At 36.6% G+C, this 15,363-nt stretch overlaps 1 protein-coding gene across 3 annotated transcripts in view; it reads left to right on the plus strand.

Moving 5' to 3' along the window:
- Positions 1–14,203, plus strand: part of AHCTF1 (AT-hook containing transcription factor 1) — an 85,796-nt gene extending 71,593 nt beyond the window's left edge. For 2 of the 3 annotated variants that reach the window (XM_053606746.1, XM_053606744.1), the window contains exons 31-36: positions 1,947–2,044; positions 4,273–4,478; positions 6,013–7,816; positions 9,367–9,455; positions 10,617–10,699; positions 12,596–14,203. In XM_053606746.1, the coding sequence (XP_053462721.1) occupies positions 1,947–2,044; positions 4,273–4,478; positions 6,013–7,816; positions 9,367–9,455; positions 10,617–10,699; positions 12,596–12,785 (2,470 nt within the window). In that variant the 3' untranslated portion in view covers positions 12,786–14,203. The remainder of the gene's footprint in view (positions 1–1,946; positions 2,045–4,272; positions 4,479–6,012; positions 7,817–9,366; positions 9,456–10,616; positions 10,700–12,595) is intronic. The other variant, XM_053606745.1, reaches the window with a different exon arrangement.
- Positions 14,204–15,363: the final 1,160 nt, after the last annotated feature.

Below are 15,363 nucleotides of genomic sequence, written 5' to 3' on the forward strand. Positions count from 1 at the left end.
CACTCACTAATAAAGCATTCCGTTATGCCTTTCCCCTTTCAGTGGTTTCAGGACAATAAGGCACAGAACTCCAGTAAGTCTAAAGCAGGCATTGGAACATGACTCAGACAGCTTTATATCCTACCGTTTATTAGATACAAGTTTTTATTTGTTTTTTTAGTGACTAATTGAAGTATTGTGCTCCCACATAATTTCATTGATATTTGGACCAGGAAAGGCAATCTGCTAGATGTGCGTATAGCAGTGCTATTCGAAGCATGGTCTAGTAGAGTGGTGACTGCTTCAGACATTTTATTGTCTGCAACAAGCAGCTTGCGTTGGAATATAAATCAGTATACTGCTTCCTTTACTGAAAGTCTAATCAAACTTACCAGTATGATTAGTGAAGTAATTGATTTCCCCTTCTGGCAAAAAGTCTTGTCTCATTGCAAGGCTGGGCACAGATTTGTGTATAAGCATTTTGAGTAGCACTTTTGTAGAGGATACAAAATGACAGCTTCAATTATCAAGAAGTTGTAAGAATAATTTAGTGACATTACCCACATAAAACAATATAATACATTGCTGTATTAAAGTAATGAAAGTGAATTCACAAACCACTCATAAAATTCAGTGTCATATAGTCATCTCTTTTTTTTCCTGCAGTTTTTGGCAAGGGCTGGGTTTAAACCCACCACCTCCGGCATATGGGGCCAGCGCCCTACTCCTTTGAGCCACAGGCGCTGCCCATCATCTCTTAAACATTGAATTCAATCATGTGCTTCACTTCGGAGAAGAGAAATCCAGATTAGCCTGGAATCTTTGCCAGGCCTTCTTGGCAGAAATAGGGGAAACTAATACGAAAGAATTATCATTTATTTTCCTTTTTTTTTTTTTTTTTTTTTAAGACAGAGTCTCACTATGTTGCCCTTGGTAGAGTGTTGTGACATCACAGCAACCTCCAACTCTTGGACTTAAGCAATTCTCTTGCCTCAGCCTCCCAAGTAGCTGGGACTACAGGTGCCCGCCACAACACCCAGCTAATTTTTGTTGTTGTTCTTGTAATTGTTGTTGTTTGGCAGGCCTTGGGCTGGGTTCAAACCCGCCAGCCCTGGTGTATGTGGCTGGCACCCTAGTCACTGAGCTACGGGCACCGAGCCTCAATTATTTTCTCATTCTAGTGTTTTTTTGAATTTAAGTGAAAATTAGGGTTACTTATTGCAATGGGTTTGATGGATAATTGCAGCAGCCACAAAGCAAAGAGCAATCACGTGAGAAGAGACTTTGTGGTCATCAGTGAGAATCCAGGTTCATATTCACTGTTATGGCAAAAGAGTTCCTTTTTAAATGTAAGTTCATTTGATATTTTGTGGAGATTTATCACTGGTTGTATTACCCTTACTATAAACATAATGACCAAGATAAGTCTTTGAAAAATATGTATATATTCCAAATGCCTGCTTTTCCTTGAATTTATTTTATAATATTATCTGTCTTATTTTAAAATCAGCATGCTTTAGTTGGGTTTAGGGGAAGGGCCAGCCCAGAATTAGTAAAGGACCATTGTCAGCATGTTCCAGAATTTATTTTCATCACATGGACTAATGTAGGTTTCATTGGTCTCCCATTCTGAGTCTACTGAGTATGTAGGAAATATTCTATAGTACTTCACAGACTTAGAGGAAGAATCGTGCCAGACATTGTCATTTCATTTGTACTTGAAGGTCATCCCCTTGTTTCCAAAAAAGTAAAATATTAGAGAATAGGAAAAACAAGTACAACATAGTCTGTTTCTAAATTTACTTTTAATTTTTATATTATTCAAAATGAGATTGAAGGTATTGATTTTTCTTAATAACCTCAGTTTTCATCAGCAGAAAGACAAGCAGGTAAGGCGGTAGGACTGAAGCAGTCTAGAGCAGGTGGGACCGTCTTACATGCTGAAGCATATATTTCTGTTTCTAAAGGACAAGTCTCACCCTGAAGTCCAAGGTACCACTTTTGGATGAAGGATTAATACCTGTTGAAACCAGTACCTCTACATTTAAAGCAAATAACAGTAAATGTATGTATTATTTTGACTGTAGGATTATTTCATTTTAGTGTTTTGAGTAAAAAGTATTCTAGTCTTTAAAAAAAAAAGAATATTCTATTATACAGGTTTGGTTTTTTTCCTCAGTTGTTTCTCTCTGGTCAGCTTTCCTGGCATAAAAGAATTCTAAGATGTTTCAGCTATTAGAACACTGGATTGCCTTTAAGGCATTCTGTGGCTCTAGTAGTCTTAGAATTATTTTGTGGATATATTTCTTTGTAACATGAAACACGAGCACAGTAAATTCCCAGTCTGCAGCCAGACTGCATACCTGCTGTTTGATCTTCACTCAGACATGTCATGGGGCAACTTTAATTTTAATCCTCTGTGTTAGTTTCATTATTAGAAAATAATCACAAATGACTGAATTTACTCCAGGGAAGTTTAATAACACATGGAATGTGCTTAATTTTTTTTTTTTTTTAATCTAATGGACTTTTTGAGTGCCTATTCTCAGGCCCTGCCTATACTGAGATGAGGAGGGTACATTTTTCTCACTAGTTTATGATTAGATTTAGGGGAAGCAGATACCTTGAATGTGTATGTCCAGAACTTGTCTGTGCATTTAACCCTCACAGCACTACGCTGTGACATAGTTTTCTTATTCTAGAGCCCATGCTTGTAATAGTTATGCCTTGGTGCCTATCACATTATGGATGGGGCTTCGAGCAAGCTTGAGCAGACCTGGTTTTGCCAGATTAACAGTGTAATATATGCTTATTATAAAATAATCCAGAGAGAATTGTCTGACATTTAAAAACCTGGTTATCCATTTCAGGATTCCATAATTAAAGTGGTTTTTTTTTTCCCTGAATTTTTCTGTGCATGTTTTCCCTCTGTTGAAAGAGGAGATAATATAATGGCAAAAGGGTTCGTAACAGTTCTGAACTTACTAACTATAAAACTGTGAGCTATACTTTTTTTTTTTTTTGGTCTGTAAAATGTTGATAGTTTTAAATAGAATTAATACCATATCATGGGTTGTCAGGGTTAAGCAGGTTGTAGGTAAAGTATTTAAGTGCTTGGCACTTAAAGTTTAATAAATGTTAGCTGTTCATTATAAATAATTATCATTACATTATTGTAGTACATTATCAAAACAATTTATGTAATATTTATTTTTTCATGTCGGTTATGGATGTTCTGTGTGCTTAATTAAATTGCTTAATGGTAAACATTTGGGCTGATCACCTTTTTGGGCAGTTTCATTTCTGCAGTGAATATTCTCGTGTCTTTGCTTATTCTGTCACTATTTCTATTGGATAGCAACAGCATGGATTTGCTGGGTCAAGGAGTATATGCAGATTTTTAATTTTTTATTGTTTCCTCCAATAAAAATTATATACTATTGATGAGTAGAAGGCAAAGTCTCCATTTTCCCATTCTCTTTGCCAAACACATTTTTCATTTCATCAGTGTTTCCATGTTAGGGCTAAAATAGCCCAATTATCTGTTAAAAGTGAAAATTTTCTTTTATAGTTGGTTTTGTTAAATACTGAGGATATTTTTATTGTTAGTGATCTTTTTGCTGCCTCAAAGTATTTTGAGTTTTGTATCATTTGCAAACTCTAAACCCAAATGTGATTGCTAATGACATTTAAAACTTTGGCAAAGAGGAAGAAAAACGTATTTTTTTTTTAAGTGAGCCCCCCAATTTTTTTTTAACTGATAAGAGTACATTTGTACCCAATTGGATGCTTTCTTTCAGAAGAGAGATCCCGTTCTTTTTCATCAAATCAAATTGCAGATTGCATGGCCGTAATATAATTCTATAATGGCTCAACATGGAGAGCTGGTTATCTGATAGTCACTAGGTGAATATAATTTTCAGATGAAGAAACATCTGAACCACCTCAAAGCAGTTTGTTGTCATGTAAGTGTCATGAGAAGGGCAGGAATTCTATCACAGTTGAGAAAAATCAATGTCATTTTTAAACGTGGCATGTATCTTCTGTGTTTTGTCTTTGTGGAAAACAAGTATGTATTTTTGAAACTGAATGATAGGGTGCTGAAGAAAAGAGGATTTAATACATAAATCCTCAGTCTTTTCTCCTTTAAGATAGTACAGACTGGCAATATGACAATTTGTTAAAATACTATTCTTAAGTGTAATATAGCCTTTTCCTTTCTTAATGATGTATAGATCTGTTTTTCTGTTTTTTAGTTAATCTGTAAAAGATTAACTCTGATTTTTCTTTCAGCTATGGCTGATGTCTGTGGTGGTGGAACGTCGGAGCTTACTCTCTCTGAAGGTCCTATTATCTCTGAACGTAGGCTTGACCAGGAAATAGCATTGACCTTAAAAGAAGATCATGAAATAGAAGTTGATGTACTAAAAGAAAGTGTTGACTTACCAGAAGAAAAGCCTCCAATTTCTGACAGTCCTCCTGATACTCAAGAAATTCATGTAAAAAAAATTAATTTTTTACTTTTTTGTCAGTCTTTAGTTTTGGTTTAGTCACGACAATGCTCAAACCTGATATATTATTTGACTGCAATATAAAAACCTCTTTACAAAAAATCTGCATTCAAAAAGTTTCAAGCAGGGTGCTGTGGCATGCACCTTTAGTCCCATCTACTTGGGAAGCCAAGGCAGGAGGATAGCTTGTGCTCAGAGTTTGAGACCAGCCTGGGCAACATAGAAAGAACCCCATCTCCAAAAAGAAAAGAAATTGATTTTCACGAAAGCCAAAAGGCTCTGATAAAGAAGCCATAATTTTAACTATTTATGTTTGCTTATGATCTAATTCAGAGGAAAGGGGTTTTTAGTCACATGAAAATAGATAATGACTACTACAGAGACAAGCCTGATATTTAGACTATTCAGAGTGTATGTTGTGGGTACAGTTAAACAGTCCCCAATGCATCCTCAGGGGACAATGATGTTGAATTGAACCCTAGAAAGGATTTGATTTTTTTGATACTTAATATGACTTTTTAAAAATGCCATCAAATCTTTTTATCAACAGGCAACTTTTATATGATACATGAACTTAAAATATAAAACTATCTCTTCTAGTTATAGGAATCTAATTATATATTATAGAATTTGGGAAGTTTCTTAAAATGTCAGTTATTCATATTCAACCTAATGAGTATTCACTGTGAATATAGATGGATAAATTCCTATTTCTTCAGTTGGAAAGCTAATAAAAATTGTGGGCGTGGTATAAGTGGGAGTCCTCATTTCTAGGTTATTTCCAGTCTGTCATCTCACTGAATGTTTGGGGAGTGGGAAAATGTCATTGTGTAGGTGGGTGGTAATGTTCTACCTTCTTGGTCAGGAGATCTCTCTGTTACTTTCTACCTCCTCCTTTTTCTCCCCCTTCCCTTACCAAAAGGTAAATGCAAGGACCATTCCTTCTTCCACCAAACCCTTGCAGGAGAGGTACTGAACTTGAAAGCCTTAGGAATTTCATGGTTTATGCAGCCCCAGCAAAGGGAAGAGGATTGAGTCTAGCCCAAGGGAGCTTATGTAGGTGAATTGTTCTTCAACCTTATGGGGATCATGCTGTTTAGAAAAGTGTGAATAGTTAGGTAATTTGGGGATTAACATTAAAACACAATATGGGGGTTGTTTCCTTTTTCTCCAGTTAATTTTTTTTGCCTTGGGTGAGAATAGAGTAAGTCCTTAATTCTTCTCACAACTGTTAGCATCATAATTTTTTAAATTTTGTTAAGATTTCTTTTTAGCTAGGGAATTGTGGAATTTCTAGTTTAATTTTAGTCATAATCTCAAAATTTTTTCTGTCTAGTTATTTTGACTAAGAAAGTCTGATTGCTTAAATGAATATTTTATAAAGTAAACCCATAAGTATATGCCATTGTAAATGTAGTTTATGTTTAAAAATGCAACCCCACGGGTGAGATGGTCTCTAAAAACTTGTGATTTGTTAAATATATATTAAAATTCTTTAACCAGTCTTTTTAATTATTTTTAGGTGATCGGATATGAAAAGTCTGAAGCTCAAAATACAGAAAAGGCTAGGAATCTTACATTTAATGAGTTGTATCCCTCAGGAACTCTAAAGCTTCAATATGATCTCGGTACTATTGAACAACAATTTTGTGACTTGCCGGAAAATAAAGACTCTGCTGAATGTGACATTGCCGAAGTAGATGGAGAACTTTTTGTGACTCAGAGTAACTTTACCCTGATACTGGAAGGTGAAGAAGGAGAAATGGAGACAGGTGATTCTGTATCATCTAATGGTTTGCCGAAAGCAGCTAATACAGCGACTGAGGAGAAACTTGTGTCCTGTGGGGAAAATGATAATCATGGACATATTGCTGATTTGCCTTCCATCATAACTAGTGACCACGAGTCCCAAAAGACTTTACCATATGTGCCTGAACCAATTAAAGTAGCAATTGCGGAAAATTTATTAGATGTAATTAAAGACACAAGAAGTAAAGAAACTACTTCAGATATAATGGAACAGTCCATTCATGAAAATATACCTTTAATTAGCCAAAAGGTAGTGAGTTCCACTAAGGCAGTAAAATCTACACCTAAGACTGTTCAGGAAACAAGTGTCAGCCAGGTGGATAACACTGTATCTTCCAGAACACGCACAAGAGGACAGCGTGTCCCAAACCTGAACATGAAATCAGCACAACAGCAAGAGTCAGTGGATGTTGGTACTCCTAAGAGGCTGGGGCTATCAGTCATGAAGAAAACTAGGAAAACAAAAATTTCTGAGACTTCTGAGCATACTTGTTCTGATGTTGAAGGAATATCTCAGAACCAGCATATACCTCAAAATTCTATTACTCCTAGAAGAGGAAGAAGAAAAAGAGAGATTAATCAAGATATATTAGAAAGTATTGATTCTGTGGAACAAGAATTACAGGTCACTAAAGGCAGGGAATTAAGAAAGTTAAAATCATCTCAGCTGCTGGAACCAACAACTGGAGAAACTTCTGAAAAAGAAGTTAAGCTCTCATCTGTTACAAAAACTCCTAAAAGAATTAAAAAATCTGTAGAAAATGAGGAAAGTATTGATATTATAGATGACCTAAAAGTTAGTAAAGTAGCAAGTCCTAGCAGAACTGTCAGAAAATTGAGAAGTGCTAATTTAGATGCTTCTAAAAATAAAGGACATCAGCAAGATGAAAAATCCAGTGACCAACAACTGTCTATCCAGTGTAAGAAAAGGGTCAGAAAGGAAGAGGTTAGTCCACCTGGTATCCCAGAAGACTCTAAAAGTGATGCATCCCAGCTAAGTCTGAAAGCAGAATTTGATACACCTGTCATGCCTAGGAGACGTGGTAGACCAAGAAAAGTAAATCTGTCTGAAGATGTAGGATCTGAGGCTGTTCAGGAAAAGAAAAGTCCCAAGAAGAAACAAGCTCTCAGCATCCAAAGAAGATCTACAAGAAACACCCCAGCTAAAGGTGGGAGTATTGATGTTGGAGAACCAGCTTTAGAAAACTCTGTTTTAGTGCCAAATGAGGAACTTGCTGTGGCAGTGAGCTCTACGAGAAAGCTTACAAAACGGACTACAAATCAAGGCCAAAAACGATCATTATATTCAGTATCAGGAGAACGCGCAGACGAAGCGGCTCACACAGAACCAAGTGACGGAGAAGAAAGTTTGCTTGCCACGGCTACTTTGACTAAGTCGTCCTGGAGCACGAGGACCAGGTCGAGGAAGACCATCTTGTTGCCAGATCTTTCTGAACCAACAAATGAGGCTTTTTTATTTTCTCCTCCCGTGTCAAAGGTTGCAAGGAAAGAAAAAGGTACTTATTTGTCCTAAAAATTATTTGTAATTACAGGGGATTTCCCCCCCTCAAAAAAGAGAAAAACTGTGAAAGCAAAATTGATCTTTTAGTTGTAAAATTAATAGATTTCATGTTTCGAAGTGTGTGTGGAGGTTTCAGAATTTAACATGGTTCAACATGGTTTTATAAATTCTATAATTCACTTGATAAAAATTATTTAAAGTACTATAATTCCTTCTGCTTTTATATCATATGTGACTTTTAATTTTGGTTTCTCCCCAAATACAATCAGCATTTTTTTATCTCCTGGGCACAACTGTTTGGTGTACGCCCAGTGATATCCACAACCCTAAATTATTTTGGAGGGAAGCATCAGTGGCTGTTTATTGGCTAGGAGTAGGAGACAGAGATTTAAATCCCTATTCACTATTTAAATCCCTATTCACTATTGGATTTAAATCTCTGTCTCCTACTCCTAGCCAATAAACGGACCTGTCTGCATCCCCTTATCCCTCATGTTAGTGATAACTAATTATATTGTTTTGTTGGTAGAAATAATATCTTCTCAACAGGACTGATCTCTCACCCAAAAGACTGAAAGTATCTTACTATTTTTATATATAAAGCACATATATAACAGTGTAACAGTACAATTTCGTGGGAGAAACAAATTTCAGCGGGGGTGGCATTTTAAAAATTTCTTACAACGCAGTAGAGTGAAAAAAGGGTAAGACACAGGTGTAGGTGAATAGATCTTATCAGAGAAGCTCCTTTGTAAAGATAATGGTTAGATAAACAAAATGGAGCTGTTTACAATTTTATTTAATTGCATATTTTAAATATTTTAAATCAATTCTTAATTAAGCCGTTTTTATTTATCTACGGAATATTTTCCTATCACTCTTTTTTCTGTATTACTTTCTCTGTTTACTTTTCCCTTTTATGACAAGACCTTTTCTGTTGTTCCCCTTGACTGGAATAAGTAGCTCAAGGTTTGAGTCTCTTTGGAAATAAAAATTTACTTTGTAAATAAAAAACTTATCTCTAGAATAGTAGGAATTAGGCTACAGACTAACTGAGGTTGTATATGGGATTAATGCTTTCTCTGCAGAATGTTTGAGGAACAGGAAGGATTAAAACTAATGGACAAGCAAGAGGGACTTTACCTACCAAATGCAATCAGTGTAACCTGGCTTATTGTACCCTCAGTGAATCCCCAACAATTAAAAAAAAAGAAGAAAAAAAAAAAAAAAAAACTAATGGACAAATAGCGTTTTGTACTTGCTTTCAAATTCTGTTTTTATATTGCAGCACTCTTTGGATTGAAAGATTGACTATTCCTAAACATTTGGTTACCCAAGTGAGGTTGAGAGTTTTTCCTCTCATTTCTCTACTAACATGAATAATCGGGTTAAGCTATTAAAGTTTTCCAGGTTGGGGGATGTTGCCAACTTTCTAAAGTACATTTGTTCCAAGTTACTGTTATTTTTATATACATAAGTGTATTGGTGTAGTGCTTTGTTTTGTTTTTCAACTGACTAAAAAAGCTGAATGTGGATCCATTTCAGATTTATCTTCTCGGTTTGTTGCCTCACCCCCTGCTTTGAGGACCCGGCAAAAAAATACATCCGGAACATCCAAACAGGTACACAGACTGGTGAGGAATGCAAGATTTTATTTGTATATTTGTTAAAACATGCTTTTTTTTTTTTTTTTACAAATGTTTTATTTATTAAATTAATTTTATTTACTTTTCAGAGCAAATATTTTCTAAATAAAGTTGTTTATACCTTTGAAGACCTTGCCTTTCAGAAAGATCTGTGGTGTAGGGCGGCGCCTGTGGCTCAAGGAGTAGGGCGCTGGTCCCATATGCCGGAGGTGGCGGGTTCAAACCCAGCCTCGGCCAAAAACCACCAAAAAAAAAAAAAAAAAGAAAGATCTGTGGTGTATATCTTATTAATGATATATTAATGGTGTACTAATGATATAATACTGGCAGATACAGTTTGGATTATGTTAGGGGAAAGGTTTTTAAATTTATCTGCTGGAGTTTGAGATGTAGGTCCCTGAACCCCCGAGTGTTATTTATAGAGCACACTTGGATTAGAAAGACTGCATTTCAGATTCTGTCATGTAATTGCATATAACCCTAAAATAGGAACAAGTCAGAGATTGTGAGTCCCTTCTATTTACAGACATTAATTCAAAAGCATTTACTATCAACTGTGAGTCAATTACTATATGTAATGACAAAAGCTTGCACAACAATAATTCAAGCAAATTCATTGTCTTTTGGGCACTCACATCTTAACTGAAGAGACAAAAATGCAAATGGTTATTTCACAAAATGTTAAGAATTATTTATACCCAAATACCTCAATAGACAGGAGGTAGAGGAGACAGGCATTCCTGGCAGAGAAAACAGCGGATGCAAAGGCCCAGAACTGTGGCAGGTGGAGGGGAGCATTCACAACTAGCAGTATTCAGAAAATAACAGTCTCTGGTAGCCTGCTCCCTACAAGATGTGAGCTTGGATTTGTACAAAGGCAAGAGGAATAGAAGGGCAGTGGACAGTGGAGGCATTCAAAAATAAAACTGAAAACAACTTGGTGATTACTTGAAATGTGGGAATAAGGAATGAAGAGCAGTTCACTATAAGGTTTTTACTTTTCAAAAAAGTGTTCCTTTCAGATTTACTTAGTTTGAATTCCTTAGCAGTGTTTGGCTATAATATTCCTGAACTCAGGATAGAACTTTTAAATTTACACTTAAATGTTTAATTACTTAAGATTTATCTTTTTAAATTTTTAACCTGTAGGAAGATGATGATACATCAGTAGAAACTGTGGGAAAGCAAAAGGTGAAAAGGATTCAGACTGCAAAAATAAAACAAGCTGGAAGGTATGACCTTTCGTTCTATAGTTTTTGTCCATTTGTTTCTCAAAATGAGATTTGAGGTGACTTGGTTTTAACAGGGAGATTAAGCTCATCAGGAAGGATAATTCTTAGGGACATTTACAAGCACTGGCTTCTTGGCATTGTTAGATCTTGCTGCTGAGGGCGGCTTTCTCCATATACCATGAAACCAGCTCATCCTTTTTTTTTTGAGACAGAGTCTCACTATGTCACCCTCGGTAGAGTGCTGTGGCATCACAGCTCACAGCAACCTCAAACTCTTGGGCTCAAGCGATTCTCTTGCCTCAGCCTTGGGACTTCAGGCACCTGCCACAATGTCCGGCTGTTTTCTTGTTGTAGTTGTCATTGTTTTTTTTTTTTTTGTTTGTTTGTTTTTGTAAAGACATTGTCTCACTGTACCGCCCTCGGGTAGAGTGCCGTGGCGTCACGTGGCTCACAGCAACCTCTAACTCTTGGGCTTACATGATTCTCTTGCCTCAGCCTCCCGTGCAGCTGGGACTACGGGCGCCCGCCACAACGCCCGGCTATTTTTTTGTTGTTGTTGCAGTTTGGCCTGGGCTGGGTTTGCATCTGCCACCCTCGGCATATGGGACCAGCGCCCTACTCACTGAGCCACAGGCACCGCCCGTCATTGTTCAGCAGGCCTGGGCGGGCTCGAACCCGCCAGCCTCAGTGCATGTGGCTGGCACCGTAACCACTGTGCTACAGGCACCGAGCTCCAGTTCATCCTTTGTAACAGATGGTGGTTGGGTGGGGGAAGTTTTTTGCAGTGGATGGGGGAGGAAAGAGGGATGGTGCACCATTTTATTGGTGAAGATAGGTGACACGTATTGTAGCAGATAGGAATGTGTTCACCATGAGCAGGAGAGAAGATTTCATGTGTATGCAGAAAAAGGTGGCCAGCACGTTGAGAATTTGTAAAATTTTGTAGTGAATATTTTGTAAACAAAAGTACATTTCCTATTTTCCTATATGTATGGTGACTTAGGAAACTATTAATAAGGAAAATACTTAGAAATTTTGCTATTATTTCCCTAGTAGTGATAAAACTACATCCATGGGAAAGTTACTCCACTTCAGATATATTTGTTACACAATATCTTGTTCACGTTGTGCTTAGGCATGGTTGAATTTAATGAAAGTACAAATGAACCTGCTGGGCTCTTATCCCCTGGACTAACTGCTAGTACTTTGACCCATGCTTATAATCCAGCAGTTAATACATATGAAACATTAAAGAAAAATTCACTTAAAGCAACAGTTATTACTTTTTTTTTTTTTTTTGTAGAGACAGAGTCTCACTTTATGGCCCTCAGTAGAGTGCCGTGGCCTCACACAGCTCACAGCAACCTCCAACTCCTGGGCTTAAGCAATTCTCTTGCCTCAGCCTCCCGAGCAGCTGGGACTACAGGCGCCCGCCACAGTGCCCGGCTATTTTTTTTTTTTTTTTTTTTTTTTTTTTGGTTTTTGGCCAGGGCTGGGTTTGAACCCACCACCTCTGGCATATGGGACCAGCGCCCTACTCCTTGAGCCACAGGCGCTGCCCCCGGCTATTTTTTGGTTGCAGTTTGGCCGGGGCTGGGTTTGAACCCGCCACCCTCGGTATATGGGGCTGGCGCCTTACTGAGCCACAGGCGCCGCCCACAACAGTTATTACTTTTAAATATCTAAATCGAAAAGGAAAAACTTAAAAGCTAAATCATAATTCTGCTCCTAATTACCTTATCTGACTTGAAGTTTCACCTCTCTTGAAACCATTAACCTCTTTTCTAATGAAAGCATTAGGCAAGGTAATCCAGTCCCTAAGGTTTCTTGGAAAATGTGGGGAAGGCAGTTACATTTGATAATATGTGTTTATTCTTACTTGGTTATATTTTTCAGAAACATAGAAGAAAGTTCTTGGTCACCGCCTCCAGTAGAAATTAAGCTGATTTCTCCTTTGCCAAGCCCAGTTGATGAAGTAAAGAGCAAACCAAGGAAAACTGCAGAAGTAGCAGGAAAACCTCTTGGGAGGAACAGAAAGAAACTGTCTTCCTACCCAAAGCAAATTTTACGCAGAAAAATGCTGTAATTTTGTTTTTTAAAGTTTTAATGTACACCTATTTGTAAAGTCATCAGAATAGTGTGGATTAAAAACCGTCTAATTTGGAAGAAAATAATTTATATAAATGTTTATAAACAGGAGGTCTTAAGTAAAATAACTCCATGTGGAGTGTGATTCTTTAGTCCACGCAGTTTTTTCTATTTTATATTAAGATTTTGTACATTTAAAAAAAGGAAAGAAAAAAAAACTTTATACATTTATATAATATGTAAATAAGGCTTATTGCAATGTTAAATAAAGTGTATACATCACAGTAGTTTGTGTCTGTTAGATTTTTGAGAGGATTTCTGTTTTAATGATTTTTATATGCTAGTAGGCATTGATCCCATTTTCTTTAAAGTTGCCATTTTATAATTTATGCACTTTCATTCTGTGATTAAGATTTCAAGTCAAAAATGTATGTTTTAGGCTATTACTATGTTGACATTGAATTCTGGGCATGTTATATTGCCATCTGTTTGTAGTTTTCACAAATTTTGTGTAATCTACCTCAAATGAATAATTTTCCAAGTAATGCATTGGTTAACTATGATGTTGGTATTTCTTGATCAGCAGTCTTAAAGGCTGTTTATGTCTAAAGTCTCTTAATTATTCAGAGACTAATATCCAGGTTAGATTGACCGGTTCACTGCTCACTAGCAACCTCATAAAAGGGTTTGAGAAGGGAAATGTAAAATAAGTGTTTTGTGGATATTCAGTGCACCTGTGTGTGCCTGATACTGATAGGATGAGAAGTCCGTACAGATTTTATTGTAATACTGATGTGAAAGAGCTTGCTACTGAATCACAGAAATCCCTTAATATTCAGGTTTTAAAACTGACAAGTAATCACAGGACCTCAGGCACAGATTATTGAGGATGGGGAGAGTGTGAGTAGATGTGGCAAAAGAAAAAACACAACACCCCATTCTCTGCAGTCCGACTGCACAATGAAGTGATGTTACTTGATGTGGGCCGTAATGTTCATCAATAAATAAGTGTTGTAAAATAATTTATAAGAGGTAATTGATAGCGTGCAATGAATGGACCCTCAATAATTGATCATCTAGAAAGAAGCTGCTCTTGTTAGCTAAGCTTTTCATGTCTTAATGTGAAGCATAAGCAGTGTGCTTTTTCTGCATTATTTTTCTACCAAATAACAATATGGATAATGAGAAAATGAAGAAAATGCCTTTGCCAAGTGTGGACTGTGTGAAAGTAGCAGTGCGAGGGCGGCCTTTTAGTCATGTTAGTGATAAATGTCACCTTGCCTTGTTGAAAATTTGACTTTGATTTTATTAATTTTTTAATGATAGTTATCAAACTTGTATTTAAGATGCTTGTCATTTATGGAATATTAAACTTATTTATATGAACTTGTTAAATGAATAAAGATCTGAACATAATTTAGTGAGCAATTTCGTTCCTTTGTGCAAGTGTCATGATAAAAAATTGATAAGAAATGTAAACTGTGAAGTTAGTAATTTTTTACATCAGTGCAATTTGGTGAATATAGATATGAAGTACCTGTTTCTCATAAATGGATTCCTCCCCCATAAAAGCAGGTCATAAGCAAACAAGTTGTCAGTGTTAAACTATATATAGACCTGTATATTTTAAGTGAATTTATGTATTTATATATAAATTATATAACTTTTAAAAAAACACCACTCATTAAAATGTGTTGCTACAACATTTTAAAATAACACATGAATTCTACTCATTCTAGGACCCTGTAGCAACTGTATGTCTTTATCAATGTATTGGCTATGTTGTAAGGTAATTCTGAACAGCGGACCTATTCAGCAAACTTCTGTCTGCTACCAATCCAGCACTAGACACTGAGAACACAGCCGGAAAGCCGTTAGTTCTCCATCAGCATAGTCTTACATAATTAAATCTCCTAAGTAATCTTAATAGGCAGTTACTATCATAGCAGTAAGGTGAGTAACATACCCAGAAAAAGATCATACACAGTTAATTCTGCCTGATGAGATGTTGAAGGCTTCCTAGCTCTGGACAGAAGCATTTGAGATGACTCTGACTATCCGTAAGAGGCAGGTGAGGGCATGCTCTGTGGCCACCTGCTCCTGAGCCGCCTGCAGTGTGATGGTGACCTTGTCTGAGCCTTCCTCCCACTGTACCACTCCGTGCATTCACTCTGTTGTCCAACACTGCTTTGCAAATGTCCAGTTGGTATCAGTTCTTTACTGTGCCTTTACATTCATTCAGATTGTGGAAAATATTTCAGCAGCCAGGCAACTATAGAATCAGGTAGCTTTTGTTAATGTGTATAATTAGGCAACGTAAGTGTAGCAGCCAGTGAGGGCTTCTAAAGTGGCATAGTTTCTTAGACAACTGATCAAAAATGTCAAATTATTTTAACTTACGACCAGAAAATTAAACGTTTTGGCCCCCAAAAAGGATGAAGAAATAAAACTATTTTAATAAAACTTTCAATGGCACTGAAAGTGTTAATTCCAGGAGTTATCTTCCCTGGCCTCCAATATCACTAGAGTAACTACAAGTTTTTTTGTTTTTTTGTTTTTGTAGAGACAGAGTCTCA

Source organism: Nycticebus coucang, chromosome 10, assembly GCF_027406575.1.
Source record: "Nycticebus coucang isolate mNycCou1 chromosome 10, mNycCou1.pri, whole genome shotgun sequence".
Taxonomy (NCBI): Eukaryota; Metazoa; Chordata; class Mammalia; order Primates; family Lorisidae; genus Nycticebus; species Nycticebus coucang.